The sequence below is a fragment of the Herpailurus yagouaroundi genome, unplaced genomic scaffold (genome assembly GCF_014898765.1).
Source record: "Herpailurus yagouaroundi ecotype Mexico unplaced genomic scaffold, PumYag 162, whole genome shotgun sequence".
In the NCBI taxonomy this organism is placed as follows: Eukaryota; Metazoa; Chordata; class Mammalia; order Carnivora; family Felidae; genus Herpailurus; species Herpailurus yagouaroundi.
This window is the reverse complement of record NW_024412403.1, coordinates 68,562,784-68,587,320: the sequence shown is the minus strand read 5'-3', so window position 1 is coordinate 68,587,320 and position 24,537 is coordinate 68,562,784. Positions and strand designations below refer to the sequence as shown.

The 24,537-nt window shown below is 39.0% G+C and overlaps 1 protein-coding gene across 4 annotated transcripts in view; it reads right to left on the bottom strand.

Moving 5' to 3' along the window:
• Nucleotides 1-24,537, bottom strand: part of CASR (calcium sensing receptor) — a 79,708-nt gene that overhangs the window by 3,077 nt on the left and 52,094 nt on the right. For 3 of the 4 annotated variants that reach the window (XM_040484678.1, XM_040484677.1, XM_040484679.1), the window contains exons 3-6: nucleotides 24,065-24,371; nucleotides 20,009-20,893; nucleotides 4,743-4,973; nucleotides 1,165-1,288 (exon numbers count right to left, since the gene is read on the bottom strand). In XM_040484678.1, coding sequence (XP_040340612.1) covers nucleotides 1,165-1,288; nucleotides 4,743-4,973; nucleotides 20,009-20,893; nucleotides 24,065-24,371 — 1,547 coding nt within the window. The remainder of the gene's footprint in view (nucleotides 1-1,164; nucleotides 1,289-4,742; nucleotides 4,974-20,008; nucleotides 20,894-24,064; nucleotides 24,372-24,537) is intronic. The other variant, XM_040484680.1, reaches the window with a different exon arrangement.

The window sequence follows — 24,537 nt, the reverse complement described above, 5'->3', positions numbered from 1 at the left end:
TTTGTTAGTGAAATGATCGAACTCTGACTTATGTTTATTAACATACTTATTTAATTTCATGTATTTTTAATAGTTCTGTTATTTTTTTCCTTTGTACATGGTGGGGGGTGGTGCTACCCCTATTAGCACTATTTGCTGATGGTCTTTAGCAGAGAATGATCAATCTTGCTGGGCAGGTGGCTGGCTGCCTACATACCAGGGGTCTAGCATAGTTTACCAACTTCTCACAGTATTCACACTCAGCCTGATTCATTTTGGATATATGGATGGACTTTGTGGACATGTCAGAGCAGACTTCCTCTTAGATCAAGGCAGAATATCCCACACAAACGACCTGTGCCTTCCTCACTCCACATTCATGGCTTTCCAATGAGGGAGGCTGCAGACGCATTCAGTCAGTAGACATTTATTGAGGAACTATGTCCCAAACACCCTGCAGTTTTGGGGAGTTAAAGGAACTTGGGCTTTCAGTCAGAGATATGGATGTGAATCCTGGCTCTTCTATTTACTAGCTGTTTGGTCAGGCTCCTTAACCTCTCTGAGCCTCAGTTTCAATCATCTATGCAAAGAAAGCAATAATCCCATTATTGTGGTAAGGATGAAATGAGATAATAACAGTAATAATAACAATTATAGTTAATATGTATAAAGCATCTCCAAATGCCAGTTAAGGTTTTTACTTAACATTTATCTAGAACTTAGCATGTGCTATAACGGTATTAACTCATTTGATTCCCCCAACTCTGTAAAATAGGTTTATTATTATTCCTACTTTGTAGATGAAGAAACTGAGGTACAGGAAAAGCGTAAGACAGCAAATACAATGCCAGGCACCCAACAGGCAATATATCATGGCCTATTAATTGTGTAGTGTGGAACAGACAGAACTTTGTCTTTTTAGGGCTACTGAGCTGTAAGAAAAGGGATATAATATTGGAGAGTGGCATCAAAGTAAAACGAAAGATGTGTAACCTTTTATGGTATTACAGGCATCCAATATTTCTTTTCTATCCCCCTCAATGCCCAGCCCAACGTGACTCTCAGACATACCTTGTTAAATGAGAAATTGTGTGAAGTACCTCCTCAGCCTACCCCTTCCAGGGACTTGGCTGACCCCAGTGCTCCAAAGTGAACTGAGCACTGCAGGAGGGCATGTTCCTTTACCTGTTTCATCACTGTACTCCCCATCAGGACATTCCACACACTCAAAGCAGCAGGTGGGCTCCCCCTCAATGATTCCTTTCCTGGTCCCTGCCAGGCAGTCTCGACTGCAGTTGGAGAAAGGTACCTAGAGAACCGAGAGCACAAAAGTGAAGGGCTGCAGCTGTGGGATCAGTCTCCCCTTTTGACACAAGCACGGAAGAGGAGTTTGTGCACAAGGACCAGTACAACAGACTTCAGACTCATTCCAGACAGAGGAAGCCCCAGAGATCCTTGTTCTTATTATCAATGAAAGGGAGGTGGGAAAAAAAAAAAAAAGAAAGGGAGAGGTGTCCTTGGGCAAGTGCCTGCAGGTGTGCGTGCGCGCGCGCGCGCACACACACACACACACACACACACACACACACACACATCCATGGGAGTCTGGGAAGATTAATTCTTGCCACTCTACACAGTGACCAAAATCCTCCTTAAATAACCCCCCATTCCATTCTCTCCAAGTCCCAGAATGGGACATCTGTTTGCTTTCCATGGAAACAAGAGTTTAAGGCAAGCTAAAAGATGCAGGGACACAGGTCTACATACATATAGAGGGATAATCACGAAGGGAGATGCTGAGATGAGAGGAAATTTGTTTAGAAAATAGGATTCTGAACTTTGCAGTGAATTGCAATTCCTGCAACTTTATTTTAGGCTTTATAGGGTGACTTCTGAGATCCTTGAACCACTCAGCAAGGCAGGCAGGACAGGCATAGAGGAGCCAAAAGTAAATGGATCAGAAAAATATGTCAGGTAACTACTACCCAAAAGAAATCTGCAATAGTGATATTAATTTCAGATAACATAGATTTTATTTATTTATTTAATTAGTGGACTTCAGGTGCATGGAATTTGATTAATCATAATCCTTGTTTTCCCATCATTACCTGTTCATATTTCAATCACTTTTAGCCAGTCATTTTTAATGACTACCCCAAAACAAAAGCTAGGACTAGAACAGTAACCTGCACTTCACTGTATGCTTTCCTCTAACCCCTTGCTTCCTTCCCTACTATATATTCATACCTGAGATGACCACCATTCTCTGTTTATCACAGGCAAATGACATTAAACATTATTTCTTTTTAAAAAAAAACACTAAACTTTCAAGGGACAGATGAATCTAATCTTACATGAACTCTACCAGAGATTGGGGGGGAAGAAAAGGGGAACATCTTCTAACTCATTCTTATATAAAGGCCAGTATAACTCTGATTCCAAAACCAGATGAGAACAGTATGAAAAAGAAAAAAAAAATTACAGGCCCATCTCACTACTTTAAGTTGTCTTTAGAAGCAGACCTGAGTTGTGGATTTGTCTACAAGTGTTTGCAAGGAAAGTTCTTCCAAGAAACCAGGAAGAGAATGGAGCAAGTCAGACACAGAAGGGAAGAAGACAGCAAGGGTATGATCTTGAGCAAAGTCCCTCAGAGGGTAGCTTCTGCCTGATCCCATAGGGGAACTCTGGACTGTAAGTTATTCCTTAGAGCTGTCCTGACCTAAGGAAAAGGGAGCCAGGGTTTTTGTACTTCCACACCACTCATTGTTAAGGATCTTTTTAGGGAAATGTAAATTTGTGGACTCTTCTGCCTTTCTGAGCCCTGTGGGCAAAGTGGGTTCTATTAGCCCGCTGGTAGTTTTCTAAAAAAGTGTGGTGAGTTCTGTTGGAAGCAAAAATATATAGAAGTCCTGGAGGTATACACAAAGTGTAAGGAATCTGAAAGGACCTGAAAAGAGTACAGCTACTTTTTATCACTTGAATAGAGATGAAAACACTAAAACAATTAACAAACTCAAAGGACATAGGAAAGAATATGTAGCATGATCATGTTAGATTTGTGCCAAGAATGCAAACAAGTTCAGTACTAGAAAATGTATACTGCATCTATATATATAAAATCCACTGCATTAATAAATTAATGGAGAACAATCATGATCATCAGTAGATAAAGAAAAAGCATTTGATGAAATTCAACACAAAATAGCAATTAAAAACTTACCTGAAAAAGGGAGATAGGAAGAAATATCTTTAACTTAAAAAGGGCAATATAAAAACTTCTTAGGTAAACATCATTCTACATGAAAAAATAAAAGCATTTCCTTTATAACAAGAATGCCCACTATAACCACTATTATTAAACATTGCAGAGTTCATAGCTAGTGGGATAAGACAAGAAAACTAAGGGCATAAATATTGGAAGGAACTCAGTAAAACTTGTTATTTACAGATGATATGATTGTCCACGTAGAAAACTTAAAAGAATCAGCAACCAAATTATTAGAAATAATTGGGGATCAGCCTCAGACTGCCACAGACTTTTCTTACCCAAGTTTCATTAGTTTTTCTTAAAAAGACACTTCAGCTTTTGTTTGCTTTGGTTGATTACCAGATCCTTAAATGGTTGTTTTTGACAGTTTTGTCCAATTTATTGCTTTATTGTTTCAGAAGCTCTTCTTTTCATTCCATATGATCATGTCAAGTAACACAGAAGGGTGCATACTATTTCCAAAATGTTTCTTTTAAAAAAATGTTTTTAAAAATATTTATTTATTTATTTATTTATTTATTTATTTATTTATTTATTTTGAGAGAGAAATGGAGTGCAAGCAGGGGAGGTGCAGAGAGAGAGGGAGACACAGAATCTGAAGCAGGCTCCAGGCTCTGAGCTGTCAGCGCAGAGCATGATGCAGGGCTCAAACTCAAGGACCGCAAGATCATGACCTGAGCCGAAATCAGACGCTTAACCAACTGAGCCACCGAGGCACCCCTCAAAATGTCTCTTTAATAAGACTCTTCCCTTCTCTCCCCACCTACATGCTTGACTTGGAGACATCTTACAAAGTTAAACACATGGAAAGCAATAAAGGAAATTTTTTACTATATCAGAAAAATAACTGCTTTGACGAGGATTTTTTAGAAAACTTAAAGAGAAAATAATTGGTATTATTTTCTAATGAAAGAGGGATATAAATGACAGTATTGGACCTGATGATTGCTAATATTCTTGGGACCTTGGGAAGGAAAAGAAAGGAAAAGAACTAGTGAAGGACATTAGTACTTTCAACTATAGTAACACAGTACCCTCAGAGATGTTATCTTTCCCAAGTTACCAACCCATTTGATTTTCTAAGAAATTGTCCTTTTGATTTATAGGTCAGCCCGGAGCTATTTGGATAACAGGGAACTACCTCTGTGTGAATTGTCCAGACCCTACCTTGAGTGATATTTCTGTTTGCTTAAATATTTCACTCTGGTTGGGGAAAGTTTTAGTCAAGGAAACTATTAGCCATTTAGCCAAAGGATCAGATTTGTAAAGAATAAGAATTTTCTGAGGATTATCATCTGTATACTAAACACTCATGGATTTCATGGAGAACCTTGGCATTAGAGCTATATGATAAGAGCTAACAAGAGTTAGTGAGTTGAGGGAAGTGGTCTCATCATTTTGCAAGTACAGTGGTGAAGCCTAAGGCCCTTCTGAAGTCTAGCACAGTTTCCTGCCTGTGGTGGAGGCATCTGTGGTTTTGATGGACAGCACATACCTCCCTGGAGAATCCACTCCACAGGATTTTCTCCTCATTGATGAAGAGCCTTTCTCCTTTCTTGGCATAGACGTTGTAATATCCGACTTCCTTAAACACTATGGAGCCATCCTCTGGAGAGAGGTGCCAGTTGATGATGGAATAGTTCCCCACCAGGTCCCCACATTCATCGAAAGTCACCTGCTCCCCCATATTGTTGGTAAAGTTTAGGTGCCGTAGGTGCTTCAGAACCTAAAGAGGAACAGAGACTTTGAGTACAAGCCACAGGACTACCACATATGTTTAAGTATGTTATGTACTGCATGAGGACAGTAAACTATCTTGTTCTAACAAAGTGGAAGGAACATAACTTTAGGAAGAGGCACCTTTTTCTAATTTACACTAAGGTAATTGTATGTGTTAGCAGTAGCCCTGGTAAGCCACAGGCTTTACTTGATACTCAAATTGTAACTGGGGCAAAAACACCTTCTTGAAGTCAGGAAAGTAGACTGGGCACATCTCACCATGGCCCCTAGCCAAATCAAGTCTTCTTCAGGTACATCATCAACTGGTGGTGCCCCAGGAAGGGCAGGGTTTGTAACCCAGAGCCATTCCTGGTGTCTTCTGAGATGGGTTTTGGGGAAGGAGTGGAGGTATGAAGTACTTTTAAGATCTGCTCCATCTTTCTTTATGCTGCTGCCTCTGTGAAAGTGTCTTGCTGCCAAAAATCACGGAGTGGGGTGAGTGGAAGGAAGAAAGAAATGAGGCTGTCGGTGGAGCCCTCACCATCACTGTTGTAACAGTCATGGCCAATCCCTTAATCTTCGCAGGGTTTTATATGTCATATAACTCTTGTATAAAAAAGTAATGATAATAATTGTTAAACTTTATTGGTCATTTTACTACATTTTAGGCGCAAATGCTAAATGCCTTATATTTATTATCTAATCTTATCCTTACAACAAATAGTACTATCACCCCCATTTTACTGTTGGGGAAAGTGAGGCATAGGAACAGAAGTATCTTGTTTAGGGTTACACAGTTAGCAAGTGGTGCAAAGCCTGCGCTCTTAATGGCTATGCTCTATTGTAGTATTGTTAGGCACCTGGCTTTGCTTCCTATGTGCCCCTGACATGGGTCAGGAGGAGACAGTGAACACTCAGCCCCTTCATGTGGGATGTGCCAGGGGTCCCAAGGCATCAAGAGAGAATAACACATGGTCCAGCCTGTGAATATAAGTGTTCTTGCTTCTACTGCACCTCACAAGTCACTGAGATTTATCACCCTCCTCCAGCTCTGAGCATGTTTCCTCACCTTTGTAATGAGAGGGCTGGTCCAGAGAGGTTGCGGAATCTCTGCAAACTCTGGTATGGACTCTTCTCTCTGTTCTGTGGCTTCATGGTCCCTGAGGTACATCTAGAGGCACCTCTCCCTTTTATCATTATTTTTATCATTACCCCTAAAAAACCAACATCTAATCTGACACTGGGGAAAAGTTTGGGTTGAGTCTGTCTAATGGATGGCTTTACTGAGGCCTTGCACCTATTATCCAGGTTAATATTCATGACAAACTAGGTGACTTAGTTAGGCCCCTTCAGGGCACCTTTAATATTCTACCCCATTCCAGGGGCGCCTGGGTGGCGCAGTCGGTTAAGCGTCCGACTTCAGCCAGGTCACGATCTCGCGGTCTGTGAGTTCGAGCCCTGCGTCAGGCTCTGGGCTGATGGCTCAGAGCCTGGAGCCTGTTTCCGATTCTGTGTCTCCCTCTCTCTCTGCCCCTCCCCCGTTCATGCTCTGTCTCTCTCTGTCCCAAAAATAAATAAACGTTGAAAAAAAAAATTAAAAAAAAAATATTCTACCCCATTCCAGAGATGACACTGCTTTTTAAAACTATATATCCGTATTCACTTTACTTTCAAATAAACATTTATTGTAAGTAAAATTAAATAGGGAAAAGGAGTCACCTGAATTTGCTCATAAACAGCTCTGGGACAAGTTTGGGGACAGAGTCAATGGCAGACCATGTATGCACACAAACATACCATCCTGGGTGCCTCACCTAACCTTCTGTATGGGATTTACTGCTTTAGTGTCCTCACTGCCACCCTGGCAGACTCTGGCTGCCCTGACTTTTGCCCAGACCTATGGGGGAAGAGGGGGTGTCCTTCCCTTCCTGCTATCTGTTCTTCTGTTCTGCAGTCAGAACTGCTGAGCTATCCTCCAAAAAGATGGAGAATGAATCCTACTGAGGATTCATGCTACCTGTGTTCTCCTAAGGCTTCCTTGATGGTCATCCATCTTATATTTTTTCCTCCATTTTTACTGACCTTTTAAAACTGTCTGCAGAGCAGTACCCCAGATATGTTCCTTTTTTATACCTCCAGTTCTCCTTCCTTTTCCTCCATGCTCTTGGAATGACCTGGCCTCCTCCTATACAGAATGATGTACATCCTTTTGTTTGTACCCCAACACATCCTTGTCCTGACACAGCTTTTCTTCCCTGAGAGGAACATACAGTCCTTCTGCTCTGTACAGCTGAGCTTCTCTTGCAGCACTTAGAACCTCATTCCTTCCACCCACTCTGGAACCTCCATTCCATAGTCATGCTTTTCTTTTCCCACATCCTGCTGGGGATCTATCATGGCTCAAATGAAATATTCTTCAAACTTCTCTAGGTAGCTTCCAAAACCTTCCATACTTTGGTTTCATGTACCTACCATTACTTGTTAGTGCAAATGTTTTATCCTAGTCATACAGTTTCCACTGTCCTTTCCACAATCATGCTAACTCTGTCTTTGCTCTGATGTGTGTAAAAGGAGATGAGAAGAGTGGAGAGGTAGGGAACTACCTCTTATTTACACTCCCTATGTGCCAGGCATTGTACTAAAGCTTTACACACAATATCTCATTTAATCCTCACAACCATTCTATTATTATATTCATTTTATAGATGAAGAAACTGAGGCATAGAAGTCAAGAAACTTGCCGGTCATAAGCTAGAAAGTTCTTGAGCTGTGATTTAAATATGAGCTTTTCCTGCTGCACTCTCCTGCCTCTAATATAAATGATTTAGAATGTCCACGGCAAATATTTGTCAGTAATATTTCCTCATTAAATATATTTTGAAAAAGCATCACTGTTATTTGAAGAATAATTTTAAAAGCATATATACAGCAGTAAAACTGGAGTATTGAGCATAAATTTACTTCCTTCTTATTCAGGTTTAATTCCTTGGTTCTCAATATGCCAGGCAACAAGCTTCCTCTCTCCTTTTCTCTGTCTTTAAGTTGCCTGCAGTGAAAGTCTCCAGGCATTAGTGGATGAATAAGGAAGGGAACAGGGACAGTCATTTTATAATTAAATTGTTATCTTCTACATTGGTCAGGCTGGACAGAAACGTGACTCAAAGATCACCACTGGCTGTAATCCTTTTGTGTTGCTATTGGCATGGGATGGAGATTTCTACCATAATCCTAACATGAAAGAAGAAGTCAATCAAAAATCATTTTCTTAAAGTTTCCATTAAAAAAATTATTGTAAACACAGGGTGAGATGTGTGTGCTGTTAGAATCAGTCAACAAGTAAATATTTATAGACTATCCACCATGTGTTCTGAGCTAGGCTGCAGTAGTATAAGACATAGTAATATAGTCCTCATGAGCTAACTTATAGGGTATCAGCTCTAAATACAGCTAAATTCAGAAGGGATGGAAATTTAAAAGGGCTGAAGAGGTCAATACAGGGTTGAGGCATCGTAGAAATTTGGATTGGCAAAGGACAGAAAGAAGGAGGGTGTTAAAAACAGTGGGAATAGCATGGACAAAGATCAAGTTAGGAATAAGCATGAAGTGTTATAGGGGCAGTAAAGAAACCAGTCTCTCAAAATTCGTGTACATGCCAGAGAACAAGGGGAAATAAAGTTGATAGGTAAAGAAGATTCAAGGCAAAGAGGCTGGATTTCATATTAAAAGGCACAGGATCAGATAATAACAGGTTGATGAGAATGTAGAGAAATCTCCATACACTGTTGGTGGGGATGTAAAATGGTGCAGAGACTTTGGAAAATAGTTTGACACTTTCTCAAAAAGTTAAACATAAGAGTTACCACTTGACCCAGCAATTCCACTCTTATGTGTAATCCCAAGAAAAATGAAAACATATATCCAAACAAAAACCTGAACACTACTGTTCATAATTCATAATAATAAAAAATGGAAGCAAGTTAAATGTATATCACTCGAATCAATGAATAAATAAAATGTTATATCCATATGATGGGATACTATTCAAGCCATAAAAAGGAATGAAGTACTGATACGTGCTACAACAAGGATGAACCTTGAAAACATGCCAAGTGGAAGAAGTCAGTCACACAGACCACGTATTTTATGATTCCCTTTATATGAACTGTGCAGAAATATCCAAATATAGAGAGACAGAAAGTAGATTGGTGGTATTTAGGAATGTGGGGATGAGAAAGTAGGGGGTGATAGCTAAAGGGTATGAAGTTTCTTTTTGATGTGGTGGAAAGGTGATTGTGGTTATGGTTATACAACTCTGTGAATATACTAAAAACCACTGTAGTAGGTGAACTGTATGATATGTGAATTATATATCAATAAAGCTGTTACCAAAAAAGGAGGTATTGAAAGGGATTTCAAATGTCCAAATATGACTTCATTGGTGGAGCAGGTAGAGACCTTGATAACAAGGTAACCTTGAGGACATTTGGTATCAAGAGTTTACTAATGAGACATCACAATTCTAGCCTCAGATGGGACAGGGAGATAAGGATAGGCAGAAGGTAAAAGCAGGGCAAACATCTTATCCAGAAAAGGAAGCACCCAGGATCTTTGTGGCTAGAAATTTTATACCCAAAATTTATTAGACAAATCTCCTCTAAAGTTAAAGACACTATCTTATTCCTTTCTGTGTCCCCAGTGATTTGTAGAGGGCCCGAATTTGAATGGATACTCAAACTATGTCTGTTAAATGTTTGGTTGATAGTCTAGGCATTAAACTAACACTGTTGAATTTGTCAAGTGGTGCTCATGATGAGGTGTTCACCAGTCTGAGGATAAGTAAAAAAATAAATAAGGTCAATATGGTGTCTATATCAGTTAAAAGAGCAAGTAGGTAGAAAATCAATAAAGGTGTAAAAGACTTGAACAATACTTGATCAATAGCACTTGACCTAATTGATATTTATAGAACACTCAACCCAATAGCAGTAGAATACACACTCTTTTCAAGGGCACGGAGAATATTTACCAAGATAAACCATATTCTGGATAATAAAACCAAGTTTCCATAAATTTAAAAATATTCAAACAAAGTATGTTTTTTGACTCCTGAGAATTTAAATTAGAAATCAGTAACAGATATTTGAAAAATCTCCAGATACTTGGAAACCAAATAACATACTTCTAAATAATATATGGGTTAAAGAAGAAGTGGAAAGGAAAGTTAGAATGTATTTTGAATTAAATGAAAATGAAAACATAGCATACAAAATTGGGGGGATGCGGCTAAAGCAACATCTAGAGGGAGATTTTTAAAAATAAAATTACTATCGTATAAGAGAAGAAAGGTCTCAAATTAATGACCCCACTTTCCAACCTAAGAAACTAGAAAAAGAAGAGCAAATTAAATTCAAATAAAGCAGGAGAAAGGAAGTAATAAAGTTAAGAGCAAAAATCAATGGAATAGAAAACAGAAACATAGAAAATCACTAAAACTAAAAGCTGGTTCTTTGGGAAGATCAATAAAATTGATGACTCTCTTCCCAGACTGATCAGAAAAAAAGATGAAGATGCGTATTTCCAAACAAAGAATGAGAGAAGTGACATCACTAGAGATCTTGCAGACATTTTCAGGATAATCTGAGAGTATTATAAATAATTTAATAAGCAATATTCTAAACAAATTTATGCCAATAAATTCGACAACTTAGACACTGTCTTTGAAAGACACAATCAAAGCTGTCTTCAAAGCTGTCTTCAAAGGAATAGTTCTATAAGTATTAAAGAAATTGAATTTGCAGTTCAGAATTTTCCCACAAAGAAAATTGGCCCAATTCACTGATAAATTCTGCCACATATTTAAGGAAGAAGGTAATACCAATTCCACACAAACTCTTTCAGAACATTGACAGGGAGGCAATACTTCCTAACCCATTCTTTGAAGGCAGTATTACTCAGATACCAAAACTAGACAAAGATATTATTAGAAAATAAAACTATTGACCAATATCTCTCATGAACATAGAGGAAAAATTTCATAACCAAATTTTAGTTGTCTACCTTCCTACATTGTTGTAGGAATGCAAGGGTGAACATTCAACTACATTAACATACTACAAAAGGGAAACCATATGATCATCTCGATAAATACAGAAAAAGTAGTTGGTAACATCCAATCTCCATTCCTGATAAAAACTTTCCATAATCTAGGAGTAAAAAGGAACCTCCTGAATCCTCTACAAAACCTACGGTTAACATTATGCTTAGTGGTGAGAGATTGAATGTTTTTCCTCTAAGATCAGGAACAAGAGAAGAATGTCCATTCTCACTGTGACTATAGAGTATTATACTGGAAGTGCTAGCCAGTGCAGTTGGGCTAAAGTCAGCTGATTCAGACTGAAAATATAAAGTTCTAAGTTCTACACTCAAACAAAAACAAACAAACAAAAGAACTTTCAGATAAGGTTGAAAAGGTTTAGGATTCACTTTTTGAAAAAATTACCATTGAAGATCATAAAAATTAAAGTTTTATATAATCAGTTATAACTTAAACCTATTTTTAAAAGCAAAATACTCAAAATTATACTGTGGGATTAAGGTCCAATACAATTTCTCCCTTTGAGGTATCACTGTAACTTAAAAGTCCCCCCCAAAACTGTTCCATATAAGATTGATGACAGAAGTATGCCAGAAGATGAAGAGAGCAATCAACACTTGAGATATAGGACTGATATCCCCTTAACATAGAGAGATCCAGAATTATTCTATTAGCTATAATAAATTTATTCAAAGTAATAGCAGGAAAGATCAGGCCCCTCTTTTAAAAAATAAAATCAGTCAAAATAGATTTTTTTTTTAAGTTTCTTTTCTCCTTTTGGGTTTTTTCATTAGTACAAATTAGGCTAAAATTTTTTTCCTGATAAGATTCTTAGGAAGCCTGTGTCAATTAAAAAACAATAGATGTTGGCAAGAATGTGGAGAAACGGGAACCCTTGTGCACTGTTGGTGGGAATCAAACTGGTGCAGCCACTCTGGAAAACAGTGTGGAGGTTTCTCAAGACATTAAAAAATAGAACCACTCTACGACCCAGCAATAGCACTACTAGGAATTTATTCAAAGGATATAGGAGTTCTGATTCATAGGGGCACATGTATCCCAATGTTTATAGCAGCACTATCAACAATAGCCAAATTATGGAAAGAGCCTAAATGTCTATCACCTGATGAATGGATAAAGAAGATATGGTTTATATATACAATGGGATACTACTTGGCAATGAGAAAGAATGAAATTTGCCATTTGCAACAATGTGGATGGAACTGGAGGGTATTATGCTAAGTTAAATAAGTCAGGCAGAGAAAGACAGATATCATGTGTTTTCACTCATATGTGGAATTTGAGAAACTGAACAGAAAACCATGGGGGAAGGGAAGGGGAAAAAATAGTTTCAAACAGAGAGGGAGGCAACCTGTAAGAGACTCTTAAATATAAAGAACAAACAGGGTTGGTAGGGGGCAAGTGGGGGAGAGGGAAAATGGGTGATGGGTACTGAGGAGGGCACTTGTTGGGATGAGCACTGGGTGTTCTATGTAAGCGATGGATCACTGCAATCTACCCCCAAAACCAAAAGCACGCTGTATACACTGGATGTTAGCTAACTTGACAATAAATTATATTAAAAAAATAAAATAAGAATAAAATTTAATGGTTTCTGTATCTTCATGTCTCAATAATCCTGTTTATACTCTTAAAATCTTTATTGAAGTGGTGTTTTTCCTCTGTCATTTACCTCTTTAATGAAGAGTTAAGTTTCAGCCCGAATTTTATTGTTTTGTTTTGTTTTGTTTTGTTTTTTTTGCATGGGCATTTTCTACTGACTTCTTTCAGACCACTCACCTTCTCTTTTGTCTGTGCCTATGGCTCTACTGTTTTGTTATTCACTTAACCTCTATTTACCCCTGTTACTTACCATTGTCTCATTCTCTTTATTTGTTCATTCAAAAAGTATTTATTAAGCACCTAATATGGGCCAAACAGGCACTTTTTTTAGTGACAAGAGACACAATTATATTCGAGATGGACAGAGAGATGTTTGCTATACTCTAATTTGGTCAGTTGTGTCCACTCTTACTTATTTTCACACTGTACTTTGTCTCTGTGTCTGTACTGTGAAACCATTGACTGACCCAGCAGCCTCTTAGGAGTTAGAAAGGATGCGCCTAAAGGGACAATTTGGCACATAGTTCTTTTAACAGTAACCTTGGTTGCTGCCTGGGGGCAGATGTGGCTAGGTACGTGACTTTGGGCAAATCATTTTGGCTTCTCTGGGTCTTACTTTCCTCCCCTACAAAAGAATACTACTCAAGACTAGTGTTTGCTGAACACTTATTATATATAGTCAGTATCCTGAGCACTTTATACATGTTAACTAAGGTCATCCTTATAATGAACTTCTACATCTCCATTTTTCAGGTGAGGAAAGTGAGGCACAGGCACATTAAGTGACTGCCCATGGTCATACAGTTGTTAGGTAGCAATTGGGATTTAGATCTAGTTAGCCTGGCTCTAGAGTCCAAACTTGTCAACCATTACATTATATATTATCCATCAGCTGTAGGAGTCAGATTAGGTAGTCTATCACATTGTCTATTGCTAGTTACAAAGGTTAACTAATATAAAATATACGTTGAGAAGATGGGCTTATTTTTAAAGTGGGATCATGGAGGCATGTATAATGCTTGTGGCAACACAAGCGGCCTTAATTGGAAAAGTGATCCATACTAAACGACCTCCAGAACTCCATGCATGGCCTGTACTTTCCCACTCCAGGGTCTTTTCATTGTTTTATATTTTTAATCAACTTTATTGCAGTAAAGTTGACATAGGATAAAATATGTCTATTTTAAGAGTACTGAGTTTTGGCAAATGTACATGTCTGTGTAACCACCACTACTATCACCCCAAAAAGTTCCCAGATGTCCCTTCCAAGTTAATCTTCACCCCCACTTGCAGCCCTAGGGAGCTGTGGATCTCTTTTCTTTCTATCATTAGAGAAAGGATATCATATAAATGTAGTAATTACAGGATGTATTCTTTTTTTTTTTTTTTTTTTTAGTCTGGATTTTTTTCACTCAGCATGATGTTTTTGGGATTTACCTATGTTACCTTTGCATTTGACATTTTCTCCAAGGAACACTTTCCAAAAATCCTGTCCATCCTTCAAAGCCCATCCCAGATGATATCTTTTGTTTTCTTCTTTACTTCAAATCCTAACCTTTAAGATACGTAGTGTTTCATCCTCACAGTCAAAGTTTTACCTTGTCCATTAATAATCACTTAATTGTTTTCTAAGGCATATCTCTAAGTCATCTCTTTAGATATCTTTAATATTTCTTTTGGCATTCTGACTATCAAGTTTTGCATTTGAGCACTTAATTTTCTACATAATACCTTGCATATCAGGGAAGGTGGAGATGGAAACCATTTCATCCTTAAAAGCAATGACAGGGAATCTTTAAATTGATAATTACTGACCCACAAAAATCAACATACATTATAAAATAATTTAGATATTTCCCCAAGTGAGAACACTCTCCTTTTGCAGTTTTAAAAGAGGGACTAATAGTTCCATTAAAAAAGAAAATATAAAAATTTCCTTGAGATTTGTAATCCAGCATAATATGCTTCTAAGTTATTTTATTTGGGGAGAAATATAGGAAAATAAGAATAAATGAAGGGAAAGAGAAAGGAAAAAAGCTAAAAGAAAGACTGACACATAGAAGATAACATACAGACAGAGAAACTGACAGGTTCTTAAAACTAAACACTGGGAAATACACATTAAGAGAGAGACACATAGTTTACAACATGCACACACAGAGATGATCACATATTATCTTTTATGTGGTAATATTTCCATCTTGTGGCCTTTTAGGGTATTTCCTCTAAAGGATTTTAAAGTCAAACTGTTGCTCATTATAAGCATAAATGGGAATTACCTCTTGGCACATACTCTAATGGCTAATTGAAATAAACCAAAGACTAGAGACTAACCCCCCCCCCCCACCCCGCCACTGATGTCTAGGATTTCTAGCTCTTACACATGGCATCACTTAACACAGAGGGAACATGGGATGGGGTATACAAAGTACCCGGTTCACACAGAGGTGAATGAAGAATGGTTTGCACAGATAAGGAGTCTATTGTTTCTTGCCCGCTTCCTACACTAAGAGTGTTGGGAGATCCAGACTGATCCTTATCTCCCCTCCATTTCTTCTGGTTTTCATCCCAATTCACACCCCTCTCCAAATCCCAACAATATTAGCAATTTCTGGAAAGATCAATTCGATTTGGCTTCTGTTATCACCATGGTTTTGTCATCATGCATACCTATTTTTTGACTAGTGAGTGGTTGGTGTAAGGTGAGGGAAAGTAGGAAGCATGCCTTGTGCACAATCATCCTGAGAGAAGGAAGAAGGTGATTCCACACTTACATGATTTTCCATACAAATTTGATTGTTGAGCATGTGGTCCAGGCTTATCTAATCAAAACCAAGAATACCTAAACCAGAGTGATTGATGTAAGTAAGAGTGGGTTGTTAGATTGAACAGTTCTCTGCAAAGGGCTCTAGGTAGTGTTGTCAGGCCAAATCAACTAGATCACTACTCTTTCTTTCATTTATTCTACACATACTCAGGTGTCAGGCATTCTGGACACAGTGCTGAACAGTCCAGTGGAGGAGTCAGTGTGAAGAGAGAGGTGAGGAGCAGTGGAGAAGGACTTGGGGATCTCCATGGAGGTCAGGAGGGAATTGTGTGCTGTGCGCTCATAAATTATCTGTTAGTGTTACTTTTAAGGATATGAATTGATAAATTTAGTGGGAAAAACATCAACAAAAGAAAGAACTTGTGATTGACCTAATTTAATCAGAAGTTTAATTAGTAAGAATCTATTTCAGTCAACTAAAGAGTTGTGGAAATTTAAGCTGAATATATAAATGGCAAAAATGAGGAAGAAAGAGAGATTGTAAAACGTGTATGTGGGAGTATGACTTGAGAAGACTTCTAGGAGAAAGTGAATTTTGAAAAAGAGTTAAAAATTTGTGGTGGACAGTATTACATGGGACAAAAATGGATGGTGCTTCAGGTGTGGGATATAATCTAAACAAAAATGCTATGCCAAAAATTCATAAGTGCTTTATGGGGAGGTGCCGGTCAGGTTGGCTTATGAGAGAATTGAGAGAAGGTAGGGGTTGAAATCTAGGCTGAGATACTTACATTAGATTATAGGGGTGATACGTATAGATTATAGGGGTGATACGTTTCCATATAGGTCTTAATAATGAGAGTGAATAGGGGTGCCTGGGTGGCTCAGTCTGTTAAGTGTCCGACTTCAGCTCAGGTCATGATCTCACGGTTTGTGGGTTTGAGCCCTGTGTCAGGCTCCATGCTGACAGCTCGGAGCCTGGAGCCTGCTTCGGATTCTGGGTCTCCCTCTCTCTCTCTCTCTCTGTCTCTCTCTGCCTCTCCCTCTCTCTCGCTCTCTCAAAAAATGAATAAACATTAAAAAAAATTTAAAAAATAATGAGGGTGAATAATTGCTGGTCTATCTCCTGATACAAAAGACATGGCCAACATCTTAAATTCTAGAATTCCCACCCAACTGCTTGGGTTCCTGAGGCTTAAAGGAAGCTTTTACAGAAAGCACACAGGACATTTTGGCCAATGACCACATGTTATTCCTCCCTAGAGCTGTGACCCTATTTTTCTGTCTCCTCTCCTGAATGAATTGTGCCAGACTGTGTATGAGCCAGGAGGGCACATCTTAACTTGTAAGTTGGGTAAACTGAGGTGTCTGTGTGGTGGATATTTTTTTAAATTTTGCCTGCTTTGCTTCTCTTTTTTCCTCCTTTGGTAACACCCTGATTTCCCTTTGGGGGTCCACTCCCCCTCTAACTCTCAGCCTATGTAATTTGAAAGGACTCCACTCCTAGCTTCAGTGATAGATATGTGATCTTGGACTGGTCGATCAGTGTGGTTTCTGGGACTTATACAGGAAATCTTGGGAAATAAGAGCCGAGTAGTAAAGATTTTATGAGCCTGAAGCTATTATAGAGGTTGAAAACTGCTAACCCTGAGGAATAAGGAACAGAGATGGAGATGAAAGCATCTACTTGTATCTGGAATACTTCTGAAATTTTCAGTATTATGGGCTACTAATAATATGAGTTTCTTCTGTTTAAGCCAGTTTGGTTTGGGTTTTCTACAGTATGGAACTAAAAGTCCCACTCTTGACTGTAGCCTCATTCTTACAGCTTTTTTCATATATGCCCAAGCTTTGGTCTTGACAATCTAGATCTTACTTCCTTGTTTGGAAAGGAGTCACTGAAGAACAGAAATGTCAAATTACCCACTGGAAGCCTCTTTTCCCTTCAACCCCACCCTGGTCTTGTCGGCTTTTCAAGAGCTGGAGTCTTCCTTTTAGGCGACATGGAAGGGAAGGGAGGAAAGACAACAGTATTTGCTAAAAGATTGTCCCTTTGTTCCTCCATCTTAAAACTCCACTCTTTATCATAATGGCTCTTGAAGTCTTTTTGGTCTTTGACTGTCATTAGAGTGCTTCTTTGCCAGGCTGCAGGAAACAGGTGATGCAGTGCAAAGAAGGAGACTTTAAGTACCTCATAGAGATGAGAAACTTTAGCCAACAATGATGTCTGAGTGTGGTTTTCCCCACAAGAGAAGGGCTGAGAAGCACTTGCAGGTCCTGGCGCATTCTGCCAGCCTCGACACCTCTCCTTACCCTATGATAGTCTCTAAAATGACTGACATAACTATAGATGCTGGAGAGGATGTGGAGAAACGGGAACCCTCTTGCACTGTTGGTGGGAATGCAAATTGGTGCAGCCGCTCTGGAAAGCAGTGTGGAGGTTCCTCAGAAAATTAAAAATAGACCTACTCTATGACCCAGCAATAGCACTGCTAAGAATTTACCCAAGGGATACAGGAGTACTGATGCATAGGGGCACTTGTACCCCAATGTTTATAGCAGCACTCTCAACAATAGCCAAATTGTGGAAAGAGCCTAAATGTCCATCAACTGATGAATGGATAAAGAAATTGTGGTTTATATACACAATGGAATACTATGTGGCAATGAGAAAGAATGAAATATGGCCTTTTGTAGCAACGTGGATGGAACTGGAGAGTGTTATGCTAAGTGAAATAAGCCATACAGAGAAAGACAGATACCATATGGTTTCACTCTTATGTGGATCCTGAGAAACTTAACAGAAACCCATGGGGGAGGGGAAGGAAAAAAAAAAGAGGTTAGAGTGGGAGAGAGCCAAAGCATAAGAGACTCTTAAAAACTGAGAACAAACTGAGGGTTGATGGGGGGTGGGAGGGAGGGGAGGGTGGGTGATGGGTATTGAGGAGGGCACCTTTTGGGATGAGCACTGGGTGTTGTATGGAAACCAATTTGACAATAAATTTCATATATTGAAAAAAAATTAAAAAATAAAAAAAAATAAAATGACTGACATAGGTTGTATATTCTTTGTTTCTTTATACCTTTTCCCACGGGTCTGTGGTGGTAGGGTTCTACATACACAGCTGTTGTAGTTATCATTTTTAACCTGGTTGCCTAATTAGAAGCATACTGAAATGCTACTATAATAATCATCATCTGTTTAGAACTTGAAAGTTTATAAATTGCTTTCACATATGTCATCACATCTCATCTTTAAAAGAACCTTGGGCAGAAAGTGGGCTAGATATTGAGGCCATTTTACAGATGAAGAGACTGACTTAGAACAGTGGCTTGCCAGGGATGATGCAGCTAATTTATGGGTAAGCTGGAGCTGAAGCTGGAGACTGGGTCATTCAGCTCATGTTCAGGAATGTCTCCTCTCCCCTCCCTCTATAATCATGCACTCTCTGATAGGTCAGTCTGGAACTGAGGAAAAAATAAAAGCCGTATAAAACAAGGTTTGATTGAAAAATCAAGGTAACTACACAAGACATGAACAACTATGTAGGATTTAAGTCAGACCAGACTTTTATCTTCAGAAATTTTATGAAATGAGAAAAATTATGATGTCTCTTCTATGTGCAATTCAATTCAAAAATACAAAACAAGACTAAAGTCTAAAATGAGTGTAGGAATTCCACCTAAGTTCCAGTTATTTTCTATGATAACTACTTCAGTGTTCATTTTTGAAATATCCAATATCAAATCTTTGTAAGGAGAGGTGTTTTTTTTGTTTTGTTTTGTTTTGTTTTTTTGTTTTTTTTTTTTTTCCTGTGCCCTTGATTTGCTTGTGTCCTAAGCTTAGTTGGCCTGTTGGGTGGTCCATCACATTATATTGTGAATAATATTTTGGTAAAAGTAGTGGCTAAATGTGATGACACTAGCATATGGAATTTAATAGGTACTAAATTAATACTTGTTATAAGAGGACAATATCTGTAATTTACCATAATTGTAAAAATACTCCATGTACTCCATTTAATACATAGTATTAAATCCGTTCCAGGATATTTAAAAGCTCTTAGGGGCTGGGGCACCTGGGTGGCTCAGTTGGTTAGGCAACCGACTTTGGCTCAGGTCATGATCTCACAGTTTGTGGGTTTGAGCCCTGCGTTGGGATCTGTGCTGACATCTCAGAGCCTGGAGCCTACTTCAGATTCTGTGTCTCCCCCTCTCTCTACCCCTCCCTTGCTCACGCTCTGTGTCTCTCTGTCTCTTAATAATAAATAAACATTAAAAAAAAATTTTAAAGCTCTTAGAGGCCATACTTTAGGTATTCTGAACCCCTGGACTAAAGAAGAGTTGAACCAAGGCTTTAAACAGATAATCAAATTAAATTACTATCAATTTTGCAGAAGTCAGTTACTTAGAATGTTTGAAAAGGCAATTTGAACCCAAAGCTATGTATAGCAACATCATTTAGATACTGTCTTTTTGAGGTGACCACTTTATCTGTCTTGCCTGGGTCAGCCCAATTCTGCTACACAGTGAACTGCTATCTAAGTGAAGTATGTACCTGCCAAGCCTCAACCTTCTTGATATCTGCACAGGAACCATTGGTGAAGAGCCCTCTTCCAGGTAAGCATGTATATATATCTTGCAGGGCATGAGCAATGGAATAGACCGCTAAGTAGACATTGTAGGATATCCGTAAATGTGTATAATCCATGTAAGGGGTCTCCACGCTGCTGATGTTCTCGTCCCCTGTACAGAGAGGTCGCAAGGCAGTGGAGCTATTGCTTATCCTGCCACCACCTTCTTCATGACCTCTCAGGAAAGTGTCCAGTGCTAAAGGTCCTTTAGCACCTTCTTGGAGGTGGCAGTTAAAGGTTTCTTCCCAAAACTCCTTGGCAAAACCATTGTGGACAGACTTTCTGGGATGGACTTTCTGCAGGAATTCCCGGAAACCTGGGATCTGTCCAGCCTTCAGAGCGAATCCAATGGTGCCTCCAACCACATGGAAGTACTCGGGCATGGCAATCAAGGAAGAGCTGGCCCAGGCCTCGCTGGCCAGCCAGATCCTCCCTGTGATATTACGCCGGACAATCTCCTTGATAAGGGGTTCAAGGTCTGGGCCACTAGAGAAAACAACAATGACTTTGGCTGTGGAATTCTGGATCACCTCCACCACTTGCTGGATCTCTTCTTCATCAGAATACTGGGAGATGAGTTCACTGAAGTCGATGCAGATGTCCCTCTCCTCAGCTTCCTCTCGAAACTTCTCAATCCCTGGCCGGCCATAGTCATCATCAGCAGCAATTGTGCCCACCCAGTTCCAGCGGAAATACTCGATAATGTCTGCCATGGCAGTGGCCTGGTGTTCATCATTGGGGATGGTACGGAGAAAGGACTTGAACTGATTTTTGTTGCTGAGGAGTCTGCTGGAGGAGGCATAGCTGACCTGGAAAGAACATAGGATGAATGAGTGAATGAGGTGCCAGATGAACCTCAAGGCTCTGTGGGGTTGGCTTTTTGAGCATTCATTAATTTATCAAACATGCTGTTCATTGCAGATGGGATGAAAGGATGAAGACAACCAGAATATGTTCCTCTCCAGTGTGAGCACTCAAGCATCAGTCAGTCTTTGGGGGAGCATTCTAATTCCCAGTGGGTGATTCTTCACAATGCCACTTTCAGAAATGGGTCTGGCCATAAAGTCAACCCAATAATAGTAGAATCTACTTACCCTTTCAAGGAGAGTCTTTACACGCTGTTGCAAAGTTGCTCCTACTTCCTTTGTGATGCCTCATTGGTTATCATATATCCATGTACACATCTTCTTCCTGTTATATCCAGGTTCTGATCTAAACATTTAGCTTCCCCTTTACTATGATGAACACTGTGTCCATGACTCACTTCTGGAAGGAATGCAATTCTCTGTGGGTGATAAACCTAAGGCTCTTCAGAGGAGCCCCAAGGGGTTCCTCTTTCCTAGTCTGTCTAGGTTCTCTCCTCCAGTCTCCAGTTAGTCTCCCTCTTGTTAATGAAGGAGTGTTTAATATTTCTTTTCTCTAGTTTTCTAGAGAGATTTTAAAGGAAACTGAGTTTAAAAATTGGGGGGAATGTCTTTAATATTTCTCACCCATTGAAACAACTAGTTTTCTATGTTTAGTGTTTTAAAACGAATTTTCCAATATATTTCTTCTTACCAATGAATAGTTTCTACATCAAAAACATGAAAGACATTGGTGTATGAAAGGCCACGACCAACTTTGCTAAAGAGCATGATTTTTCTGACAAGAGCTTTGATTTTGGAAGTTACAATATAAAATTGACAGTTTTTTCTTTTATCAGCAAGCCCCTTCTTGCTCTATTATGAGAGATCATGAGGTGTAGGTAGTTAGATTAAGTAATTTATTGAGATGTTGTTGTTTCCACAGAGCTCTACTTGCAGACCCAAACAACAGGCTTCTGTCAGATTTTTGCAAATGAAAAACCTACTCAGGCATTTTGTAAATTTATCCATTAATGTTTACTTCTTCTTTTTGAAAAATGGGTTGAAAAGGGTTTTAAAAGGACTAAAATTACAAATATATCTACTATGAATATGTTTTTCTTTTTTTTTTTTAATTTTTTTTTCAACGTTTTTATTTATTTTTGGGACAGAGAGAGACAGAGCATGAACGGGGGAGGGGCAGAGAGAGAGGGAGACACAGAATCGGAAACAGGCTCCAGGCTCCGAGCCATCAGCCCAGAGCCTGACGCGGGGCTCGAACTCACGGACCGCGAGATCGTGACCTGGCTGAAGTCGGACGCTTAACCGACTGCGCCACCCAGGCGCCCCTGAATATGTTTTTCTTAAAGAATGCATTTGTAATATTTGTCTAGTTTTTAAAAAAGAAACTAGGAATGAGGGGGGTAAATACTACTTCACTACCTGTTTTACCCACAAAGAAAAAAAAAAACAACTCTTAAAAATACACAAAACCTTCTTATATTGTGAGAGGGGAGAATTTCATGAATGAGTCAGAAAACTTCTGTCCAGAACTTTTCTAGCTGGTCTGCTTGTTCCATCCACTTGGTGGCATGAGTAGCATAAGAAATACCCTTGGCCTCTGTCCCTACCCTGCAGAGCAGTGGCTCCCAGTTCTGGTGCACATTAGGATCACCTTGGGAGCTTTCAAAACTCCTGATGCCCAGGCTGCATCTCATATCAATTAAACCAGGATCTCTACGGTGTGAAACCCAGATATTGGTTTTTAAGGCTCCCCATGTGATTCTAACACGCAGTCATGGAAGAGAAACACTACTGTAGATATACTTACATTGTTTTGACTGAGAATTATAGTCTTCATGACACTTTAATAATTCAAATTTAGCTTAACCTTGTCTTTCATCCAAACCATAAAGAATTAAAACCTTTACATTTATATTCTTTATTTACCTTACCCACAATTATACCTTGTGCCTCTTGGCCACAAAAACTTACTTTCACTGTGAATTAAAAAAATACTGTACAATATGCAAAATTTATAAGATGCATATTTGCATCTTACCCAACACATTTACCAACCATTATTAGATCATTTTGTGCAAAAGTTATAAAGCCAGGGCTTCCCCATGGGAAACACCTTTAATTCCCTGAAGTAAGGATTCGGGAAATGATGACAAGTCTTTTTCAGTTGCCACATGAATATAAAAGGATAATGTCTATCACCAAAGAAATGGGGACCTCCCAACATATAAATGTGAATTTATCAAAGGTACTCTTAACAAACTTTAAATATTAGACATTGAAAAAAATAAATTTAAAGCATGATCTATAATTTTAAAATTGATGTAAAGGATGTATTACAATTGAGCTGATTCTCTCATCCACGGACATTTAGGTTGTTTCCAACTTTTCACTATTATAAAATGATGTCATAGATCTATAAATATTAACATGAAAAAAGATTTGCTCCATAGGGGGAAAATATGCAACTTTGAACAAATGTTTATTAAAGCACTTGTTTCAGTGAATTGTTAGCATTTGAAAATGCAGACATCTCCTCATCTAGGGTGAGTTCCTGCAGGGTGGACACTATTTGTTCATGTGTGCTCTATAAATATTGTTGAACGAAATAGAATATTTTCCATTCTGGAATGTGCAAGACAATGATTAAGTTCTTGTTCTGTGAGAAAATATACTCTGCTTCCCCCTTAGCTAAACTTTAAGCCAGAAGTTAGAGAGGCAGAATTTTAAAGGAATAGGATTAGGGACATATTTTGAGTTTGAAAGGTGAGTTTACATCATGTGGCCTCATTCCTTTTAGTAAAGGCAGAAGAATGGTCATTTACTAAAGGAATGGAATGGAAAATAAATACCTGGCAAAAAAAGGCAAAGTTTTACACAAGGTATGTGTAAAAGAATTTTGGAAGAGTTGTGAAGGTTTAGTGGACATGGTTGATATTGGGGTCTCAGAAATCCCAAATGGTCATGATACAGTGCCCCTACTAATTGGAAGGGTTTTTTTTGGTGCCAGTGTAAAGCCAGAGATAGGAAAATAGCAAGCTGTATGGACACTGGGCATGGAGGTCACTCGAGTCCTGATCCCTGCCCGCATTGCCCCATATAAGAAGTTATGTGTACCTGGGGAATATAGAAGAGGCCCAGCAGGTTTGCCACCGCTGTGGAGATGCCTGAACCAGTTGCTCCCACCACAGCGATAGTAGAGGGGATATGCTCTGAGCAGTTGCAGAACTCGTCGAGGTTCAGAGAATCAATTTTATTTTGTGCCACAAAACTCAGAGTGGCCTCCAAGGCTTTAGAAACAGTGTTGCAAGTGTCAAATATCCTGTATCCCAGTGTCATGTTGGGAAGAAGGACTGGGCTGCTGTTTATTTCCTCGATGGCAAATATCATTGCTTGTAACCAGCGAAACCCGCGGAAATTATACCTGCAAGAAAGAAGAAATGGAAGAAAATGGGAGGCTTTCTGGTCAACCACTTAAGAGTAGGGACTGGGCAAAGCTCGGTTTGAATCATGGCTGTGTTATTCTTTGTTTTCATGATGTGTTCTTTGAGACTCAGAGCACTCTCTGTAAAATGGGGACAATGCCTACC